Source organism: Schistocerca piceifrons, chromosome 2 (assembly GCF_021461385.2).
Source record: "Schistocerca piceifrons isolate TAMUIC-IGC-003096 chromosome 2, iqSchPice1.1, whole genome shotgun sequence".
Classification (NCBI taxonomy): Eukaryota; Metazoa; Arthropoda; class Insecta; order Orthoptera; family Acrididae; genus Schistocerca; species Schistocerca piceifrons.
In genome coordinates this window covers 660,170,590-660,194,586 of record NC_060139.1, presented here as the reverse complement: position 1 = coordinate 660,194,586, position 23,997 = coordinate 660,170,590, and the positions used below count along the sequence as shown (strand labels likewise).

Below are 23,997 nucleotides of genomic sequence, written 5' to 3'. Positions count from 1 at the left end.
AGCGCCCCAGGTGGTCGCTCCGGCGCCTGCGGTCCCTCTTCAGTCGCCACCGCCTTCGGAGCTGATGGACGTCGACCCCTCAGCCGGGCCGCCTTCCCAAGCGGTGGCTGTGCAGCCTGTCCTGCAGCCGCTTTCCTTGGGTACCCCCAAGGAGTCTGACACCGCAGCGCCTTGTCCGGCGCCCACTCAGCAGCCGTTGATGCAGCGTCAGGAGACGCTGCCTCTCTTCGTGGGTCCCGACGCCCCGTCGCGTCCAGTACCAGAAGCTGCGCCCGTGGTCACAGGCGTGCACCCTGACCTCGGTTTTCAGTCAGTGTTTCCTGAGGCGCCGCGCAGCCAATGCTGGGGTGCGGACCGGGGACTGCCACCGACAACAGTCTCCGCCCCGGTCACTTCTGCTACGCCTGCGGCCAGACCCCTCCCCCGCCGTCGACGCTCGCCACGTCATTATTCAACGATGGTGCGGCGATTTGGGGGGGAGGAGTGTTATGTCCTAGCCAGTAATGCCACCCGAGCCCGCTGCCAAAAGGTTGGCAGCATCAAAGTCCGGACGCCGTCCGCATAAGCAGCGCCAGCGAGACAGGAAATCGCCGCAAGTCTGCACGCACCACCGCTGGCTTCTGGCTTCTTAAGCGCTGGAGTCGCGAGCGCTAGGACAGTTCTGTATTCGCCGCTCAGTTGTATACTCGCCACCGAATTGTGTACTTGCTAGTCAGTTGTGTGTTCATCGCAGCAGAGTTGTTGTTTGTCGTCAGCCGACGCTGACCTAGCCGCTCCGACTCGAACTAGACAGATCTCTGTAGACACAGAGTTCACTATTGTGTTTCTGTATCTTCATCAATAAAGATAAGTACCGACTTTTATTTAATCAGAGTGTTTGGGTTTTCATCTTTCTGTTCACTGTCCCAGCGGACCGGTCGGCCCGCTATTAAAAGTGTGGCGGTGACTTCGTAAGCCGTTTCTACAGCGAATTGTTTGTCGCTACGAACGCCGCCACAAAAGAATATCAATCCTAAGGGCCTGGGTTTATTTCCCTGCTAGGTCATAGATTTTCTCCACTCAGGGACTGGTTGTTGTTTTGTCCTAATCATCAGCATTTCATCCCCATTGACATGAAAGTTGCCAAAGTGGCATCAAATCGAGAGACTTGCACCCAACGGGAGACCCTAGTCACACAACATTTACATTTTAGTTCATGAGATTACTGCAATTGCTTTTTGTTGATAATATAGTTTTCTGAGGATTTCATACTGTATTGTACTGTCATTATGGACAAATCTCATGTAATTTGAAATTTTGAAGAATTGAAATTGAAATTTTGAAGATCTGATGTAATTATGGGTATCAACAATGCATGTTTGCTTGTTGTCACTGAACTGTGCTCCTCACTGACTGGGCTGCCAGTGTTTTTACTTACTGACCTGCAAGTAATCATTCTTTGGTGTTCCTGTTGCATGTTATTGTTTCCATTGTAAGGTGGAAAAGCCCTACTAGATACTCAGATATTTAATTTCATTTATTTTTAAATTATTGCTCTGCTCTTAATGTACTTTTTTATTTTTAAATTAAGGTTGTAAGCATACTTCTGTTATGAATATCACAATTAGGCAAAACATGTAAAATAAAGTCCAACATGTGGGGTTTATACGTTACATGATAAAACTATGGAGGAGGGGAACATATGATGACAAACAGTATATAATTAATGAGGGTGAGGTTTCATTCAGGCTTCTATCTGACTTTATTTTAACTGTGATATAAGTTTTATTATTGATGCCTTATATCATTTGAATATTTACTATATCATTTTAAATTTTAGTAATTGAATATGTGTTACCTGATTCTCAACAATTTTCATATTAATTTAGCATTGTATATAATCAAGCAAAATTAATATTGTGTATGACTTCCACTAGTACTGTCTCAAGTTGTTTCCTTTACTTTGTGCAAACCATAATGCTATGCTGACATTAAACAGTTTGCTACAGTATATGTGATACTTATTCACTGACATAGAATTTTGTTTCAAGAAATCTGTACCAGTATTCATGTGAATGAAAATATATTACATTTCTGTCAGTGCTGCGTGCACATAACTTTTCATTTTCTTGTTTTTATTCTGTTTACAGTATCTGATTATTGCAGTAAACAGAACATGAGATCTGGAGTAAAAATCTCTTAAATGATGTAGACGGAAATTATTTATTAAAAAATATGCTTAAGCATCAGTAGTCTTCTCTATTACCTTTGTTGTCAAAAATATAAACAGATCATTTTAATAGCCCAACAACTGACTTGCTTTTCCTCTCAATGAAATTTGTTTAGTCTCAGTGATTTTTTTATAATCTCCAGTAATTTCTTCCTTTCCTCTTTTCTCTAGATGGTCCCTTTGTCTTGCAACATCTTCTGTCCTTCCCAAATCTTATTTTTGTTTTTGATTCTTTGCTTCTGTTCAGCTTGCAACTTCTAGCTCTCATCCACTTATCTTTGACACATAAATTGTATGAATCTCATTACTAGTGCACAATAATTTGAATTTCATATTCTAAAGTATATTATGACAATTGACTCCCATCATTTTCCTTGTGAATCCTTTCCTGATGCATATTTGAAGCAGATATTTTTTTTTTTTTTTCATCTCAGCATTCTAACTTAATTTTTGCCCATTCCTCTACTATAATTTTCTTCGTACATAAAACTTAGCTACTAAAGAAGTTCTGTCATCATTAGACACTATAGGCAATGCCTTGTTGATGTAGCTATTCTTCTCTGTTCCTTGTCAGGGTACCAATTGGTTGTAGTCGTTGCCATTCAACCTACTGATAACACTTTGTAATATGGACATTCTGGACATGTCTCCTAATTTTTTGCTAGAGTTTTCCTTTTAATATGTTTCTTTTTAGGAAGATATTGTGTCAGATTAGGTGTTAAATGAATTTAGTTGTTCTTCTCTGCATCGCATTAGTCAATGTTCTTTTCTCTTTAATTTCCTGTAGAATTTGTTGTTGTTGTGGTCTTCAGTCCTGAGACTGGTTTGATGCAGCTCTCCATGCTACCCTATCATGTGCAAGCTTCTCCATCTCCCAGTACTTACTGCAACCTACATCTTTCTGAATCTGCTTAGTGTATTCCTGTAGAATTTGTCAATTTTCTTTGAGTCCAACATATATTGGTGGTTCCTTTACATATCCAATTTCTACTGCTTCTAATTTTTTTCTTTTCTTATTCTCCGAGTCCAACCTCCACAAGTATTGTTTAAAATGATCCAAATAAATGTCTTGATGAACTTCTTCCTTGTTTCAGTATTACGGTGGTTGCTTGTTAGCAAATTACTCTTTTTTCTCAAGGATTGTTGATTCAAATTCTCCTTCTTTTTATTTATTTATTTCCCTTATATCTTTTATACTTATATTGTCATCTGTTATTGTACTTCCCAAATTGCAAAATTCATCTAGTAGCACTAGTATTTTATTTACTGTTTTATTATTCCCCTTACTTGTCTGTTTGATTTATCTGTCACTCTTATTTCAACCTTGTTTATGTTTACTTTCAGTTTTTCATTGTCTAAAGCACCCGACAAAATTTTTAACATACAGTTCACCTTCTGATAAGACTACTATATCATCAGCAGATAGAATACAATATATTTGTCTACCATTAGTTTTTGTTGCTTTGATGCCATTTCTTACTCTTCGTGTTTTAATTTCTGTAAAAGTTAAATAAATATGGAGAGAGAGTTGTCAGACAACTCTACCTACCATCCTAGCCTATTTCTTAGTGCCACTGATATCTATTTCTGTACTCTGGTTTTTTTTTTTTTTTTTGTTTTTTTTTTTTTTGTATAGATTGAGAATCAATATTTTATCTCCAGTTTTATTAAGTTTTACAAATAGTATATTCCAGCCCATCCTATCAAAACCGCTCCCTTGGTAAATTAATGTGGCTTACGTTTTCCTGTTCACCTCAATTATTCTTTTAGCAATGGCACAATGTTGTTGTTCAGTTTTTTATTTTTCTGTATCAGTGAAAAGCTGTTTTTTTTCAAGCTATGTAATTTTATATGAAGTCAAACATTGTTTGTCATCCATGGTTTCCTTGGCTGGAGTTTCTTCTCTCTAGTACATCTTATGTCCTCCCTGTTTACAGTTGCTTGATATATCCTGTCCATCTCCACTCTAAATTCCTCAGCTGTGTCTTCATTTTTCAGTCTTTCTATACACCATATAGTACCAGTTGCAATTTGTTGCTTTTTAAATCTAATATTGCACTTGGCTATAACTATTATATGTTCACTGTTAGTGTCAGAACCAGGGTATGAATGATCAGATTTTATTTGATTTCTGTATCTTTGTTTGACTAGTATATGATCTACCTGGTATCTAGCAGTATCTCATGGTATTCTGTTAGGAACTTGTAACCATTTGTTTGTTAGGACTATTTCATAGTGGTTCCATAATTCTAATAGTCTTTTGGCTCTACTATTCTACAATGCAGGAGTCTTTTCGGTGGTTGCAAGGGCATCAGTATGAATGATTGATTGATCTAACCTTGTAATATCAACCCAAATAGCTTTGCTGGGTTGGTACTGTGTATGGCTGAAAGCAAGGGGAGACTACAGCCATAATTTTTTCCAGAGGCTTGCAGGTCTACTGTATGGTTAAATGACAATAGCATCCTCTTGGGTAAAATATTTTGGAGGTAAAAGAGTCCCTCATATGGATCTACAGTCAAGGATTACTCAGGAGGATGTTATCATCAGGATATACAAAACTGGTGTTGTTCAGATTGGAGTGTGGAATGTTGTGCTTGCGTGAGTGTGTGTGTGCATGTGTGTATGTGTGTATGTGTGTCTGCTGATGACAAAGGCCTTAATGGCCAAAAGCTATGATTGTGTGAATATTTTTACTGTGCCTATCACGACTCAGCATCTCCACAATGAGGCAAGTAAGTTAGAAAATTTAAAAAGAGAAATGGATAGGTTGAAATTAGGTATAGAGGGAATTAGTGAAGTTTGGTGGCAGAAGCTGTAGCACTTTGGATGAATACAGGGCTACAAATACAAAGTCAAATAAGGGTAGTGCAGGTGTTGGTTTAATACTGAATAAGAAAATAGGAATGCAGTTAAACTACTATGAACAGCATGGTGACTGCATTATTGTAGCCAAGATAGACACCAAACCCACACCCACCACAGTAATACAAGTTAACATGCTGACTAGCTCTGCAGGTGATGAAGAGAATGAAGAAATGTATGATGATATAAAAGAAATTATTCAGATAATTAAGGGAGATGAAAATTTAATTGTGATGGGGACTGCAATTTGATAGTAGGAAAAGGAAGAGAAGGAAAAATAATGGGTGAATATGGACTGGAGAAAAGGAATGAAACAGAAAGCTGCCTGGTAAAATTTCACACAGGGCATGAACATTTGGTTTAAGAATCATGAAAGAAGGTTGTAACTGAAATAAATGCTTGTAGCTTCATCATAACTTGCATTGAGAAGTATCTATTTTTTTATTTCTTGATAGTGACTAGTTTTGAAGATCTGTGCCCATTTTCGAACCATCCTACAAAGAAGATTACAGTTGATATGACAGTCTTATACAAATGAGGCACATATTCATAATGAAATTATAGTACACTGGATTTTCCAGTGTTTAATTATAGTACACTAATATACATGTAAAGTATACAAATTTGTCATGGTTCTATTTCACAAGTTGTCTTTCTAGTTATATTCCATGCTGTAAGTGTAACAAATACAGGCAGTTGTCTATGTACAGAAACTGTCCCTGCAGTCAAAGTGACATATGACCAATTCAACAGCAGCTAATTGTACCACATAGGATAGATATCAGAGAACTGGTGTGCAGAGACACCATTGGATACTGAGTAAGACACTACAGGCTGCTGACAGCAGTGTGTGTTAAAGATAAAATCTTTACTGACTAAACAATATTTTTTTTTACTTTTTATTAATGTAATATAGATTTAAAAATCTTATAGTAACAAAATTCTTTTTTTCTAAGACCACTCATTGGTCTGTATATGTGTTACATCGTTACATGACGTTGCCTCCAGAAAATGCTGCAGTTGCATGAGCTACACTCAGTAGTCATACTGTTTTGTGTTACACATAATGTGTCCAGGCTATAAAAAGTTGCATGTCTGTACTACAATTCAAACCCAAAAAGTGTGGCAGTCCTCACTCCAAAAATAAATAAATAAATAAAGCTGACAATTTACAATAAGACTGCCACTTAAGCATATAATCACCATAGATATTCATTAGTTTATATTCAGTCCTTTAATGAAGAAGAAAAGTATCGTATTAATTGTAATAAGCTGAAGGCCTAATGTTTGGCATTATGATCAAAGAGAAAAGAGTAACTGCAAATGACCAGCATGTAGTAAACCACCCTTAGACATGCCATTTTTTGTGATTTTCATAGTTTTACATACTGTGCCTTGATGAGTAAAAATTACATTTTGTTTTGTTACATATTACATCCATAGCACTACTAGTGTGACAACACATCTAATATTGAAATGATATGTCATTTTCAACAGATTTACATAGTTCCACATATAGTATTCCAATGAGCAAAAATTACATTTCTTTTTTATGAATTGAATCCATAGTGAGACTAGGGTCACAGCACATCAAATATTGAAATGTTAAGCACCACTGATTAGCAAATTCAGATGTAAATGAGCAAAACGCATTTTTTAAAAGTTTTTAAAATGCATCATAGAAATAATAAATCCTTTCAAATGTTCAAATGTGTCTGAATTTCTAAGGGACCAAACAGCTGAGGTCATCTGCCCGTAGACTTACATACTACTTAAACTAACTTACGCTAAGAACAACACGCACACACCTGCCCGATGGAGGACTCGAACCTCTGGTGGGAGGGGCCACACAATCATTGACATGGCACCTCTAACCATGCGGCCACTCCACATGGCAAATCCTTTCATTTTACAGCTTAAACTTATTATACAACTTGACTTAGATCAGTACAAACTGGTGTGAGAGCACACCTCCATGTTAAAACATTACTAAATTACTCTGAAACTACTGACTGGCAAAAACCAGACAGATGAACAAAAATTACATTACTTAACAATCTTTAAAATACACCATAAAATAACAAATCCTATCTTATTGCAGATTAAACTTTTTATTATGTGCATAATCCCTTCAATGAAAGCTGCACATCAACACGCATAAATTGCATTGCATCGTGTGTGTACAGAAAAGACATTTATAGGCCAACTGAAACTGCTGTGTCCACGGCATAAATGATATTCAGTCTGCAATATCAAAAAAGCCATGACTAAACAATAGTTACATGTGGCTGGAATACACAAAAGTACTCATGCACTGCATCAGACAATAACACTTCATGTAATTGATGCTAGAGTACCATAGAATACGCACAGAAGTTATATTTCTGTACACTGTACTTAAAAAATAGTACCTCATGAAACAAAAGTTACCTATAAGAAATCATCTCAGCAGTTGACATTAATTTACATACCATTCTCTAATGCCTGAGATAAGAGGTTTTTTCAGTTACAAGTTAATTTACATACAGTTCTCTAATATCTGAGATAATAGGTATTTGCAGTTAAAACTTACGAACCACAGTAATGATGATGTTTATATTTATTCTTCCAATGACTAAAAATCTTTACAACTTCACTGCTATGGCATCACAAACCATAGCATTTGCAAACACGTATGAAGACCAAAATAAGAAACAGCTTATAGTAATCAAATCGCCATGTAAACCACCAACAAATTTTTGCCAGTGTATGGTTTTTAAATTTATATTAAGTTACTCAAAAATAAAAGGACATATTCTTTAGTCAGTAAATATTTTATCATCTTCAGTGTGAGCCACTGTCAGTGGCCTCTTAGACTTTTACTTGGCAACTACTGATGTCTCTGCACACCAGTTCTCTAATGTCCATCCTATGTGGTGTAATTTGCTGTTGTTAAGTTGGGCATATACAGCTTTGATTACTGCAGGGGCAGTTTCTGGACTATTGTCTGTTTTTGTCACACTTATAGCATGGTATGTAACCAGTAAGACAACTTGGAAAAAAGAACCACGGCAAATTTGTGTACCTTACACATATACAGGGTGTATCACAATTAATGGAGTTAACGCGTACAGTTGTAAGTACATGATACTAGAAACATGTGCTCTAAAATGCATTCCTTAAGAGCTATGAGCACTTGTTCATCATTGCTACTTTGAAACACAACTCTTCTAATGATCAAGTGCTCATAACTTTTAAAGTATGGGTTTTAGAGCACATGTTTGCCGAACATTTTTTTCTTATTTTGGTCCATACTACCACTTCCCAAAATGTGGAAAGCAAAGAACTTGCAGTAGAAGAGATTTGTCTCAAAGTATCAAAGATGAAAAATTGCTCGTAGCTCTTAAGGTATGCATATTTGACCCTATGTTTACTGAGACATTTTTGCTTCTAGTGTTGGATACTTTCAACTGTATATGTTTACGCCATTAATTATGATACACCCTGTATTAGTGTACTATAATTGTATTACAAATATGTGCCTTGCTTGTATAAGATTGTCATGTCAACTGTAATCTTCTTTGTAGGATGGTTTGAAAATGGACACAGGTGTCTGAAACTAGTCACCATCAAGAAATAAAAAACAGATACTTCTCATGTAACTTATGACAAAGCTACAACCATTTTTTTCAATTACAAGAACAGTTGCTGACATATTTTTCACCTGCAGCATGCTGAAAGTTCATAAAGAAGATTGTACATGTGGAAGAGACCTGGAGGCACTGGAAGGTTTCAGACTGATTATACAATGGTAAGATGAGATTCTGGAACCAGATTTGAAATTGTAAGACATTTTCAAGGGCCAATGTGGACTCACACCACAATTTATTGGTTATGAGCTGTAAATTAAAACTTAAAAAATTGCAAAAAGAGGAAATTAAGGAGATCTGACCTGGATAAGTTGAAAGAACAAGAGGCAGTTGAGAGCTTCACAGGGAGCATTAGGCAGCAATTGACTAGAACAGGGGAAATAAATACAATAAAGATGAATAGGTAGCTTTGAGAGATGAAATAGTGAAGGCAGCAGAGGATAAAATAGGTAAAAAGACAGGGTCTAGTAGAAATTCTTGGATAATCACAGGAGATACTGAATTTAATTGATGAAAGGAGAAAATATAAATGAGCAGCAAATAAAGCAGGTGAAAGGGAATGCAAATGTCAAAAAAGTGAGACTGATGGGAAGTCCGAATAGGTAAATAGGAATGGCTAGAGGTCAAATGAAAGGATTTAGAATCATATGTCCTTACAGGTAAGATAGATACCACCTGCAGGAAATAATCCTTTTGAGATTAGAGTACATGTATGAATATCAAAAGCTCAGATGGAAAACCAAACCTAAGCAGAGAAGGGAAATCTGAAAGGTGGAAGGAATATATAGAGGGTCTATACAAGGGAGATGAGCCTGAAAGCAATATTATAGACTGGGAAGAGGATGTAGATGAAGATGAGATCTGACACTGCAAGAAGAATTTCACAGCTCACTGAAGGACCTGGGCTGTAACAAGGCCCCTTGAGCAGACAACATTGTCTTAACTACTGATAGTCTTGGGTAAGCCAGCCATGACAAAACTATTGCACCTGGTGTGAAAGATATATGAGACAGTCAAAATACCCTCAGACCTCAAGAAGAATGTAATAACTACAATTCCAAAGAAATCAGGTGCTTATAGGTGTGACTATTGCAAAACTATCTGGATAATAAGTCAAGGTTGCAAAATACTGACACAAATTCTTTACAGGAGGATGGAAATACTGGTAGAAGCTGACCTTAGGGTACCAGTTTAGAGTCAGGACTGTAGGAATACATGAGCATCCTATGACTTTTCTTAGAAGACAGGTTAAGGAAAGGCAAGCCTACATTTATAGCATTCATCAACTTTGAGAAAGTTTTTGAAAATCTCGACTGGAATACTCTCTTTGAAATTCTGAAGGCTGCACGGGTAAGATACCAGGAGTGAATGGCTTTTTACAATTTGTACAGAAACCAGATGGCACTTATAAGCCTCAAGGGACATGAAAAGGAAGCAATGGTTAAGAAGATAGTGAGAAAGGGTTGTAGCATATCCCTGATGTTATTCAGTCTACACACTGAGCAAGCATTCAAGGAAACCACAGGAAAATTTGGAATAGTAATTAAAGTTCAGGGTGAAGAAATAGAAACTTCAACATTTGCCGATGACATCGTAATTCTGCCAGAAACAGGAACTTGGACCAGAAGTTTAATGTGTGGACAGTGTCTTGAAAGAAGGGTATAAGATGGATGTCAACATAAGTAAATAAGGGTAATGGAATGTAGTTAAATTAAATCAGGTGATTCTGAGGGAATTAGATTACGTAACAATACACTAAAAGTAGTAAATGAGTTGTGCTACTTCGGCAGCAAAATAACTGATAATGGTCGAAGTAGAGAAGATGTAAAATGTAGAGCATTCCTGAAGACAAGAAATCCACTAACTCTGAATAAAGATTTGAGTCTTGGGAAGTCTTTTCTGAAGGTATTTATCTGGAGTGTAGGCATATATGGAAGGGAAACATCCACAATAAACAGTAAGGCAAGTAGAGAATAGAAACACTTGAAATGTAGTGCTACAGCAGAATGCTGAAGAGTAGATGAACAGATAGTGTAATTGATGAGATGGTACAAAACAGAAAGTAGTAAATGAGTTGTGCTACTTCGGCAGCAAAATAACTGATGACGGTCGAAGTAGAGAAGATGTAAAATGTAGAGCATTCCTGAAGACAAGAAATCCACTAACTCTGAATAAAGATTTGAGTCTTGGGAAGTCTTTTCTGAAGGTATTTATCTGGAGTGTAGGCGTATATGGAAGGGAAACATCCACAATAAACAGTAAGGCAAGTAAAGAATAGAAACACTTGAAATGTAGTGCTACAGCAGAATGCTGAAGAGTAGATGAACAGATAGTGTAATTGATGAGATGGTACAAAACAGAATTGGGGAGACAAGAAATTTGTGACACAATCTGACTAGAAGAAGGGGATCAGTTGATAGGACACATTCTGAAAAATCAAAGGTTTTTCAATTTAGTATTAGAGGGAAGTGTGGAGGGGAATTAAAAATCAAAAGAGGAGACCAAAAGACCAATTCCCTGAGCAGAATCAGAAGACTGTAGGTTGCAGCAGTTATTCAGAGATGAAGAGTTTTGCACAGGATACAGTAGGATGGAGAGCTGTATCAAACCAGTCTCTGAACTAAAGACCACAGCAACAACAACAACAACAAAAAACATTTACATTATCCAGTCCAACTTTACTAACCCTTTTTGTGGCTATTCACACAGGCATTAGAGTCTCCCATTACCATAACTTGTCATTTTCCTTTGTTGTTGCTAAAGGTTCTTCTATATGATCATACATATCTTCTGTTTTTTCATCTTCTCTGTTTTTTGTTGGGAAGTAAATTTGTATTACACAGAGATCTACCAAAGAAACCTTTAGATTTACCAAAAGTAGTTCTAAAGGTAGATATTCATTGCCTATTTTTTTTTGTATAGTCAGTTTCTTAGGACAGGGTACAGAAATTTATGTTGAAGAGGGTCTAGCTGTTAGTTCTCAAATGAAATACCCAGTTGTATGAAAACATCTGAAAAACTATTTGCACAGTGAGATAATTTCTTTAATTTTATTAGAATTTAGTGCCTTACTTACCAAGTGTTGTTCTTCCTGGGACTGCATTTGCTTCAAGCCAGAAGGACACCCAAGATATCATCACAAGGAGCATGCTAGGCACATAGTAATCCATCATATAAAAGCCAATCTCTCGCTGCAGTTCAAAAGTGATGCTCACTGTGCTGTAGTTACCATCTGTGAACAGAGTAGCAGTTGTCTTGAACTAATGATAAATTCTTTCAACTGAAGAGATAAAAGTAATTTTTGTCTGTAGAAATTATCAGCAATCTACCACCAATGGATCACATGTGCCCTTCAAAATCATTTCATGTGGCTCACAGACCCGTCATTGTTTTGTCATGACACACAGAAGAAAAATATTAAAGACTTTATGTACACTCCAAGTGGTAGCAGGGGAACACACACATAAGAGGACTTAACTTTTAAAAGCTTTTGAAGCCAGTGGCTCCTTCTTCAGGTAGAAGAGCTGAAGGGGAAGGAAGAGGGGTGAAGGAAAAGGACTGGAGAGGTTTAGGGAAAGGAGTACAGTTCAGGAAAGCCACCCAGAATCCCGGGTCATGGGAGGTTTACTGGAGAGGAAGAGAAGGAAATTATGTAGCTGTTTCTTTCCATAAATTATTCTTTAGTTATTAAAAACCCAGTGTAGCATATCAGTGCAGATAGTTGAAGCTTAAATATTTGTTTCAGGTTGAAAAATAATAACAGTGTCTTAATCAAATACTTCTAACAAGAGAAAAATAGAAGACAACTACCAGGTCTTTAATGAACAATGGACAGAGATATTTTTTGAACAACGTAAGAATAACCCTCTGTATTTAATTTATGGAGGGGGTGTGCCTTTTTTGAAGGCATACACTTTGAAGAGACATTATGTATGTCTATTTATGAACAAGTATTAAACCAGTGGAAAAAATGGTCCTGTCTGAGCACAGAAGGGGTAAATATATTCTTCTTTAAAAGACAGACAGAAAACTGAGGAACCAGCTGCACCAGTCCTCATTCAAATTTTCTCCCCAAAAATTTTGGCATGCTAAGATATTCATGCTCTTTTAACACAGAGCATTCTAAATCACCTTATCCAATCTCTCTTAGTAGTTAAGCCTTCATACTCCCTAAACTGAAAACATTAAAGAGGATGAGGGAAATTGCCCTCCACTGTACGTACATGTGAAACTTCGCCTTTCAAGGATATGTGAGTCCAGACCCCCCCCCCCAAGCCTGTGTATGGTCTGCACTTATCTCTCTGTTTCACTTCCACAGTCTCCTTCCTCTCTCTTTCTCTCCCACTGTTACTATCTCCATCCAACTCTCTTTCTCCTTTACTGCCACTGTCTCACTGCCCATCACCTATCTCCTCTCTATTTGGCTCCCACTGCCATTGCCTTCATCCTTCTCCCTTTCTGCATCACTGCCACTTTCTCTCCCTTCATCACCTTTTCCTCTCTCTTCCTCTACCACTGGCACTGTCTTCTTCTCCTTTCACTATCACTGTCTCTCCACCACTTTCTTTCAGCACAAAACGTGTGAATACATCCACATGCCAAAATTTTTGGTGGGGAGAGCTGAATGAGGATTGAGGCACCTCGTTCACCACTTCTCTGTTCAAGTCTTTTAAAGAGGAATATATTCTGCTTTCTTGAGCTCCAGCAAGAACATTTTTCCACTTATTCCCTCCTTTTCCCTGCTACAGCAGGGTGTGCTGCTTATATAAAAGAAATTCTATAAGTCAGTAAAATTTTGACAGTTTATTTATATACTTCAGTACATTTATACAATTTGAAACATGTAACAACAAATAAGTATGCACAGTAAAAGTTAACACAAAATTGTTTACTTCACATTTCTTATGGATACATTGTTCATTGATCACAATTTGTCAAAAATGGTCGGCTTATGATTTGTATCATAAAAGAGTAAAAATTTGTTAGAAATAGTTTACTGAATTTGTATTCTTTCCAGGTTTACATAATTTTTGGCAGTTGTTTTAAGGTCTTTTCAGAAATGTTAAGATCCTTTTAGCCTTGTTTTTTGCTGCACTACCACTTTGGCCATATTTGTACAGGTGTGAAGTGCCCATTATACAGAGACAGTGTGTCAAAGTTTTATTGGTGAAAAAATGCTGACTGTAAAAATGCTGACTAAAAGCATTATTAGATGACCTCTGAAACTCAGGTGATGACCCTGCTACCCTTGCCATGAGTCCACTACATCAGTTAAAACTGTGTTTATGCCTCAGACTGGATATTACATGCATATTTTATGTGCATACGGTCTGTGGATCTCCGTAATACAATGGGTACTTTTTGTGCCAAAATGTTGTGGTTTTTTGTGATTTTCTCAGGAACCTCAAAGCAAATGTTGCTTTTATATGTCACCTAAGTTCTGCTGTAAACCTCACTTAATGCAAAAGAACCAACTGATTTTCTTAATTTGCCTGGAGGATGTGTGTAATGCTTAAATTTTGATCCTGTTCTGTACAGTAGCTACAGTATGCCTGTTCTTCTGATATGTATACATATGGTCACTAGGCCAAGGGCTATCCCAAACACTTGACTTGTTATGTCTGTGATCAACAGAGCCTGAGATATGACACCCTGAAAAATCACATTTTTGCTTGAGGTCTTTTGGAACATACTGGCACTGTGCGCTGACATGCACAGACCAACCTCATGTAAGAGGTGCTTGTCAATCCACAGTATTATCATTAAACTGATATGTGTCCTCCAGGATAATTAGGTTTTGATAATGCAATCTGCAGATACTAAAAGTTGTCAAGACCTGGTTTACAGTAAATTTTAACACTGAGCCACAAATATTAAAAGAAAGTTCTTATGCCATAGGTTAATACTATTTCTTATGTAACACATTCCGTTTTCAGTAGTTTATATGTACATAAGTGGGAGCAAAGTACAAATAACAAATCATGAACATTCCTTCACTAGTTCCTCTTTACTTCAAACTAGCAACTTACGGAATGGCCCATGAGTGAATCCTGGGTTAGTGTATGTAACTTCAGACTCATTTGTCCACATATCATTAAGAGAGTACTCAGTAAGATGCAAAGATGGGTTCATGGTAACAGGCATTTCTCTTTCCCATTGTAAGACCAGCTGACTTGTGTTGTAGGTCCCTGGAACAAAAGCAATCCTAAATGTAATTAAATATGTTTCATGTGTTAGCACTTAACTTTTAAGATTTCGTTATGATTCAAAATGATTGTAATTATTATATTTTTGATATGACAACTGGAATGAGCTTTTTGAAATTATCCTCCTGTTAATATTAAGAAATGTCAATATCAGTGAAAAAATAATACACAGCACCAACTTTGAAATAATTTTAAAAATGTGACATTCACTGAAATTGGTTGTGTTGATAGCATCATCATTGGTGTGAAGTTAATCATGGTCCTCAGGATATTAGAAAACAGATTTAAAAAGATGTAAGAACTATAGTCAAAGTGGTGTGTATCTTGAAATTATGTGGCTGGACATCAATGTGTCACATTTTCAGTACAATATATTTCTCCAAAGCAGCTGGGACTTAAGTCCCTCTTTAGGTGATGGCCTAGACGCAACACCATGTTAAAATGAGGTTTGCAGATGTTACCATGTAAGAAAAAGAGTTCTTCTTCTGTGCTAAAGAGAATTACAGTGTTGTGTATGAGACATATGTTCAGCTTATGCATAGCATTCATCATAGATGAATTATTGTTGCTCTACTTTTGGTGACTTCACTTTCCAACAAGTGCTGACATACAATGATTGCTTTCCTCAAAGGAAGGAAAAGTCACTTTAAATGTAGGATCAAGAGGGAAGTGAAATGTTGAATGGAATACAATATGTTGCTTTCTTTTTCTGTATCCTGTCTTTCACTTAATTCTGAGGAATGATAGATAAGTTTGACATAATCTAGCTTTAAATTCATTATTTATTTAAAAAAAAAAACTTTTCTATTAAAGTGTACATTTCCTGTTCCAAAAGTTTAGTATATTATTCATTAAATGTTGATAACAAATTGCTTCAGAAGAGGTTGTTACATTTACTTCATATACAGAAAATATACTTAGACAAAACATTGGATAAAGTTCTTACACAATAGCAAAATAATGCATTTACTGTGACAAATGAAACATTCTACTTACAACTCTCTAGAGAAATGCTGCATCTCTGTTGATCAAATGGAAATTTCTCAAGTTTCATCCAACAGTAAACAACAGCTTTTAATCTGCAATATATAACAAATAAGTATTAGTTATTGCTCTTAACATGCACTGTTACAACTCATAATGTACTATCAAACAGGAAATCCAAGATGGAATAATGACAATGTTATGAAAAAGATAGATTACTACTGAAATATAGTGAAGATGCTGATTTGCAGATAGGCACAACAAAATGATTGACAAACAAATAAGCCTCCAGCCAAAAGGCAATCATAGGAATCAGACAACATACACACATACACTCATCCAAACACAACTCACATTCGGTAGCCAGAGACTATTGTTATGTGTGTGTGAGTTGTGATTGTATGAGTGTGTGTATGATTCTGATGAAGGCCTTTTTTGCCAAAAGCTTACTTGTTTGATGGTCTTATTATTCTGCCTATCTGTGACTCAGCATCTCCACTATGTGGTGAGTAGTATTGTCATAATGTACTATTTAGGAGAATATGCATATTAATATGTTTGCTGGGCTCTCAATGCTTCCTGAAATTTCAAAGCATGATGTGAAGTGAGCCACAAAATATATGATAGGTATGTAACAAATATTGCAAAATGTTCTCAATTCTATCTGAAAATCTGGTCTCAGTTCTGCTTAATGAATGAACATGTGATCTTTACATTGATCATTCATATAAAATTCATAATAATGCAAAAAAATTACAGTTCACAGGAATGAACCATCAGCAACATTCTAGTAGCACATAATCTGTAGATAGCACAGTATTTTAAAGTCTAATATGGCTGGTGACACAGAGACATTTTCTTTTTAGATGAAAAGTCCATGAATTCTCTTCTAATTTATCCATTCTCTTGTGTACACTTCAGTTATCTCTCAGTTCTTTTAATCCAGTGCTTACTGATTTTAAAATCTAAATCACAAAAAGCCACAAATTTCTTATCCAGTAATTTAAGAGGACATGATGAAAGCTGTCAGACTATCACCATCCACTTAAATCAAGAATCTTACATATTCAAAAACAAATTAGGCATATACTTTATTAATCATTCCTTCTATAAATAATCCTATTACTTGATTGCAGACAGGGACAACAAAAAGGCTTGCACATTTAGCTTTTGGTCAAGCCTTCTTCACAAAAGGAGACACACACACATTCATTAACACAAGCAAGCACACCTCACATACGCATGAGTGTTATCTCTGGCAGCTTGGGCCAGAATGCCTGGAGATGGCAGTAATGTGTGTGAGAGGTGTGCTTGCTAGTGTGATTGAATGTGAGTTTCCTTTATTGAAGGTGGTGAGTAGCAATCAGTCCTTTTCCTTATACTGTTGATATTCCAACCTGGAGTTTCCATTGTTTAATCTGATTATTTAAATCACAGAACTGAAGGATTCTGTTAGCTGAATGACAATGAGTAATGTTCTATGGCACACAAATCTCAAATGTTTTACACTTTGGTTGCTCTGTTTTAATCTGTTGTGTGTGTGTGTGTGTGTGTGTGTGTGTGTGTGTGTGAAGGAGCTTCAAGACCACTTGAAAATAGCTGCAGGCTAAAATCAGTACTGCAGTAAATTAAACATCATGCCATCATCACCTTCAACAGTTTCCAGCCCCAGTTTCTGCTCAGAACATAAGCCTCTCCATGTAATCCAGTTTATCCACAATCATTCTGTGTTCACTCTGGTCCAGTCATTGCCTCTTTTTTCAACACACTCCTCCACACTTTTCAGCTATCTTTTCCTTGGTCTTCCTCTTGGTCATTTCCTTCACATCTCCATTTCAAGTATCTTCTTAGGAGTCCTTTTGTTTTCCATTCCCTTTTAGTGCAAATACCATCTTAGCCTTGGTGGTTCCATCCTGCTCTGCAAGGGTTCCTCTTTCACTGTTTCCCTTACCCTATCGTTCCTCATCCTGTCTCTTCTCATTACTCCTATGCTACTAATGATGAACTTCTTTCCACATACCTGTCCTCTGCTTACATATCTTTTCTTCATTATCTATGTTTCAGAGGCCTAGGTAAGTACTGGGATGTAGTAGCTTCTATTTATTATTTCTTTGCTTTTTTGCAGGATGTCTCTGTTTCAAGCCAGACTCCTAACACTTCACAGGAATGCTTCTGCCTGTCTGTTATGTTCACTGATCTCTTTCTCATGTCTTTCATTTTCCTCTATCACACTTCCCAAGTACCTGACACCACCACACTGCATCACACATTATACCACTTCATAACAGCTGGTAAAAAGTCATTTGATAGATACACTGCTGACCATCAAAATTGCAACATCTGGGCAGAAAACAAAGAATGAAATTTTTTGTGCATATATGGCATAGCAGGAAAGTAAAATGATTAAATGTGGAAGTGATTTTTGGAGTGTACAGGGTGCGATGCCTGGTACACAGAGCTGCCACATCTGTCAGCAACAATAGGTCTACTCCCACTGGGCATTTAATCAGACTGAGCTTTGGCAAGGTATAGGAAAGCAACAATACTGCTTGAACTCTTAACAAATGCAGTGGCTGGTGATGTATTGTGTGTAGGTCTCTTGGGACCCATTACGAGGTGTTTTCAGTGGGTGAGAGACCTGGAGAACACACTGGCTAGGGATACAGTCAAACACCCTCTGTATTGACGTAGGCCAGGGTAGCGCAGGCAACAGGCTGTCTTGTGAAATTTTTTTGTGAGATGATATCACAGAGAACTTGAAGCTAAGGCACAGATGTATACAGTCAGAAGTACTGTGGCAGCTATTCAAATTATCAACTATGTGAAATAAGGGCAATCATGTTGTGCATACCTAATGGGTCCTCCACATTTTCACACAAAAGGCAGGGTCCCTGTTTAGGATGAACAATTCAATGTGGTAATGTTCTATCTCCTTGGAGCCCCCACACACAGATATGTCCAGCATGATGTTGTATGCAGAACCCAGACTCATCTGAAAAGATGACATTTTGCTACTCCTGTGTTGTTGGCACAGCACTGTTGGAATACCTCTCTCTGCTGTTGCATTAGGGGAAGCCTCAACACTGGTCATCATTTTGCCAGTTAATGGTGTTCCAGATGTCATCATATTGTCTTTGCTACTACCTGACTTTCTGTAAGCACAGTTATTTCCTGACTCAAGGCATGTGATGTGGCTGTAGCATCTTGTATGGCTGAGCAAATAATATATTTGTCCTCCAGGTGATAGTCACAAGAAGCCATTGAGATTCTGCACGAAATGAGTATTACCGTTTTGAACCCATAAATTACATATTCAGGTAACACTTGTGGGTTCCTGATCAAAGAGAGCAGCAATATCGCAAATTGTCCACATGCTCATCTGACAGTATATTTCCGTATTTATTTTTAATCATGGTAAAAAAAAAGGTCTCACACAAGAATGTACAATACTATCACTCATAGTGAAAAATGGACTAAGGGTACTTTACTTTTGTGCCCGATGTTTAGGAGCAGAAAGCAAATACTTCAGTGACAAGTCATTGTGAAATGCTATGAGATCCAATACAAGAAGGGCATGTACATGAAAGTTGTTGACAGCATGTCAACAGTTCTTCTACATCAACTTCTTTGTGGAAGTCTCAAGTTTAGACAGTATGTATTAGGTTGGTGCAAAAGTTTGTAGTGTTTTTTCATAAGTTAAACACAACAGATATGTATAATAGAGACTTCAGTCATCAATAATACATTCTCATTCACTATTTACAACAGTTTGCCAACACTGTGGTAACGTTTTGATCTGCGACTGTACAAATCACTTGGTTTTGAAGTGAAGAACTTGTTGTGCCATGTTTGGAGTGCATTTTCATCTGGAAAGGATGTTCCTTGAAGGTTGTTCTATAGGGAATGGAAAAGGTGAAAATGTGAGGGCACAAGATCAGGTGAATAAGGTGGGTGGGGAATGACCTTCTAAACCAACTCCTGCATTGCATTTTGTATCAGGCTAGCAGAATGCGGGCGGGCATTATCATGGAGTAGCATCACTTCACACAGTCTTCCTAGTCATTGTTCTTGGATTTTGTCTACAAGATGTCTCAGTTGATGACAATAAATGTCAGCAGTAATGGTTACACCTCAGGGAGCAATTCGTAGTACACAACACCATTACTTTTCCATCAAATACAAAACATTACTTTTGTACAGGGAGTTGCTGCTTTGCTTGGACTCAACCACTCTTTTCTTTTCCTTACTTTAGCATAAAGCCACCATTCCTCATCACCAGTGATGATATAGGATAGGAATGGTCGACATTGTTGATGATTCAATTGACCGTGAACAAGCAGAGATGCACATTTGACCACCCACTGATTTTTGTGATTTTGGCTTAGAGTATGCGATACCCATACATCCAATTTTTGAACCTTCCCCATTGCATGCAAATGTCTCACGGTGGTGGAAAGATCACATTTTCCATTTCTGTAATACGCTGGCATAGATTGTTCTGAATTAATGTGTTAAAATGATGTCTTCCTATTTTCTTGCCATCCTCTGTCAAATGGCATTATCCCCAAACACAGTACAAATGTGTCTGGCTGTCTCTGTTGCTGTCACACATCTACTGAACTCAAACAGAAGAATATGTCAGAAATGTTCCAATTTCTCCACTTGGCACTCCATTTTCTAGCGTCCACACCTCCACTCACTATCTCCAAATAACGAAATGATGCTATGTTAACTCAAGCAGCAACAGTGAACTGCAAATAAAAAATGACAATCAATGAATAAACCTATAGCAACCAGAATAATAACTTGCAAAACAAAAATTCAACCTAACAGTTGTGGCATCAAGGGGAAGTGCTGGTATGGGTGCTGCAGCATACTGGGGCTAGAAATTAGGGGCGCAGAGAGACGTCAATGGGATTGTTGGCTTTGAGTGCACAAGATGTGTCACACACATGGAGGGGTTTAATTTTGGTGGTGTGGGGTGTGAGCTTTGTTGAGTTGATAAATGATTCCTGTATGAGAGGTTAGCAGTTTGTGGAAAGCAAGTCAGAGTATATATATATATAATTTTTTGGGGGGGTGGGGGTGATAGCAGCAAACCAGGTGACATATGCATCGAAGAAAGTGGTTTTCATCTACACTTTCTCATTATAGAGGATGTATGCTATGTGATCAAAAGTATCTGGACACCCTCAAAAACATAAATTTTGCAATGTGCTGTCACTTACTGCTAAGTATTCCATATCAGCGACCTCAGTAGTCATTAGACACCGTGAGAGAGCAGAATGGGGTGCTCCGCAGAACTCATGGACTTCGAACATGGTCAGATGATTGGGTGTCACTTATGCCATTCACCTGTACGTGAGATTTCCACACTCCTAAACATCCCTAGGTCCACTGTTTTTCATGTGACAGCAAAATGGAAATATGAAGGGACACATACAGCACAAAAGCGTATAGGCCGACTTCGTTTGTTGACTGACAGAGGCTGCCAAAAGTTGAAAAGGGTCGTAATGTGTAACAGGCAGACATCTATCCAGGCCATTACACAGGAATTTCAAACTGCATCAGGATCCACTGCAAGTACTATGACAGTTAGGGGGGAGGTGAGAAAACTTGGATTTCATGGTCGAGTGGCTGCTCGTTAGCCACACATCACGCCGGTAAATGCCAAACAGCACCTCGCTTGGTGTAAGGAGTGTAAACACTGGACGACTGAACAGTGGAAAAACGTTGTGTGGAGTGACGAATCACGATATACAATGTGGCCATCCAATGGCAGGGTGTGGGTATGGCTAATGTCCAGTGGACATCATCTGCCAGTGTGTGTAGTGCCAACGATTAAATTCGGAGGCTGTGGTGTTATGGTGCGGTCGCGTTTTTCATGGAGGGGGCTTGCACCTCTTGTTGTTTTGCGTGCCAGTATCACAGCACAGACCTACATTGATGTGCTTCACGCTGTTGAAGAGCAATTTGGGAATGGCGATTGCATCTTTCAACCACAATCGAGCACCTGTTCATAATGCATGGCCTGTGACGGAGTGTTACTCAACAGTAACATCCCTGTAATGGACTGGCCTGCACAGAGTCCTGACCTGAATCCTATAGAACACCTTTAGGATGTTTTGGAACGCTGACTTCATGCCAGGCCTCACTGACTGACATCGATACCTCTCCTCAGTGCAGCATTCCATGAAGAATGGGCTGTCATTCCCCAAGAAACCTTCCAGCACCTTATTAAACTTATGCCTGCGAGAGTGGAAGCTGTCATCAGGGCTAAGGGTGGGCCAACACTGAATTCCAGCATTGCCGATAGAGGGCGCCACAAACTTGTAAGTCATTTTCAGCCAGGTGTCTGCATACTTTTGATCACATAGTGTATGTATGTATACAAGCACGAACATGGATTTTGTGTTAAACACTCACGGTGAACGATACCTTTGTGAGAAGACGACATTGCCATCTGGGTATATGGAGAGCAGCACGTCCTTGGAGGAATCAGTGCCCATGATGGAGGAGCTCTGCTCATTGCCGAGGAAGAGGTGCGGCACCCAGACGCGGGTGAGCATCTCGGACTCACCAACCACTTCTGGTACAACCGCAGGACCCATCAGCATACCGTAGGCCAGCCGCACGTCCATGTACCGCAGCTGCAGCAGCAGCTGTGCCTGAAATTGCTGTGCACACACGGATCGTCAGCAGACTCATAGGAGGATGCGGACATCAGTGCAGGATCGTTGGTAAAGGTGCATCACAGGATGAGAGTGAAATGGCGCAGTAACTTTAAGCGCCCTCCCCCCGAAATGTGAAATTATAGACATGGTTTTTCTTACATACCTGCAAACAATGTCATGAAACTATGGATAGAAAACAAGGGTTGACAACACATCTGCTTCAGTTTGTGGACAAGAGAGTTGTACGCTGCTGTAATATGTGAACAACATTTAATATCTTTTGTGGGATCTGAAATTTAAAAACCTCTCTCACACCGGCCTGATTTAGCTTCACTGATCCGGATAGTAAAAAACATGCGTATATTAAGGGAATTTTCATTTACAAAGCAGGCTTATCACATTCACACAGTTCAATACTGTTCTATCCTGATTAAATTGAGCTTAACTTAAATTCCATAAGGCAGTGAAGCAATTTCGAAGTCTCGGTGCTACGAAAACTGTCAGTCGATCTCCTGAAAACATTTGTAATAATTATTAACTGCCGGTGATCACACGGGGAAGACCGGAGATCTGCTGGTAAGACCGTGTTAGTCCATTTATTGAAAGTAATAAACTGGATATCTTGAGCGTACAAAACGGCAGGTTCGTCCAGTGTAAATCAGACGTTGCCCACTGATCCCGTGCAACAGAGCGTAGTAAGCAGATACTGTCAATAATAATCAGTTAAATAATACGCGAACACACTTACTTTAGTTTAGTTCATGTATTAAATTCCTTCTCATACAGAATCTTATCAAGATGGCGACTAGCTCAACAATACATACATATACATCTTCGTTCCTTCACGGCTAATCGGCAAGATCTCAATCATTCTTTTCATAAGAGAAAACATAGATAGCATAGAAGCTATTCCATGGAGTAAATGCACGCTCCAAGGAATAATAGGGCTTGAAACTACTTTGCATTGATAATCATCGTATATTAAAGCTTAGGAATCGGTAAGATAAAAAGAGATATTTCGAGATATGTACTGAGTTATATAATTTATAAAATTTCTGAAAATATCGCGGAGAGACCGCTGCAAGAGACATTACAAACACTGTTTACAAACGACTCTATACAAAAGAGAATTGCAGGTAACTGACGTGGTTGAATATTGCGACTGGTTAATAGCAAACAGAGTTTTTTTTTTTTTAAAGCATTGAAGTTTATTTATTTAAGCAGCATTCTTCATTACATACTAACGTCACATGTTTTCTGTTTCCTTTTAGTAACACACAACAGTTTAACCACGATGGTGAATTAAATACAAAGCTGACGCACTCAGTCTCAGCATATTACAGTACCCTCAAATGAACATACATGAATACGGAAACAATGCCAATTACAGGGATGGTGGGCACATTGTTGTAGTGTGCACCGATAGAGGT

The 23,997-nt window shown here is 38.0% G+C and overlaps 1 protein-coding gene across 1 annotated transcript in view; it reads right to left on the bottom strand.

Annotated features, from left to right (window-relative positions):
- LOC124776691 (pH-sensitive chloride channel 2-like) overlaps positions 1-23,997 on the bottom strand; it is an 85,262-nt gene that overhangs the window by 38,734 nt on the left and 22,531 nt on the right. The window contains exons 3-6 of the mRNA XM_047251794.1: positions 22,332-22,570; positions 15,906-15,988; positions 14,733-14,891; positions 11,780-11,935 (exon numbers count right to left, since the gene is read on the bottom strand). Coding sequence (XP_047107750.1) covers positions 11,780-11,935; positions 14,733-14,891; positions 15,906-15,988; positions 22,332-22,570 — 637 coding nt within the window. The remainder of the gene's footprint in view (positions 1-11,779; positions 11,936-14,732; positions 14,892-15,905; positions 15,989-22,331; positions 22,571-23,997) is intronic.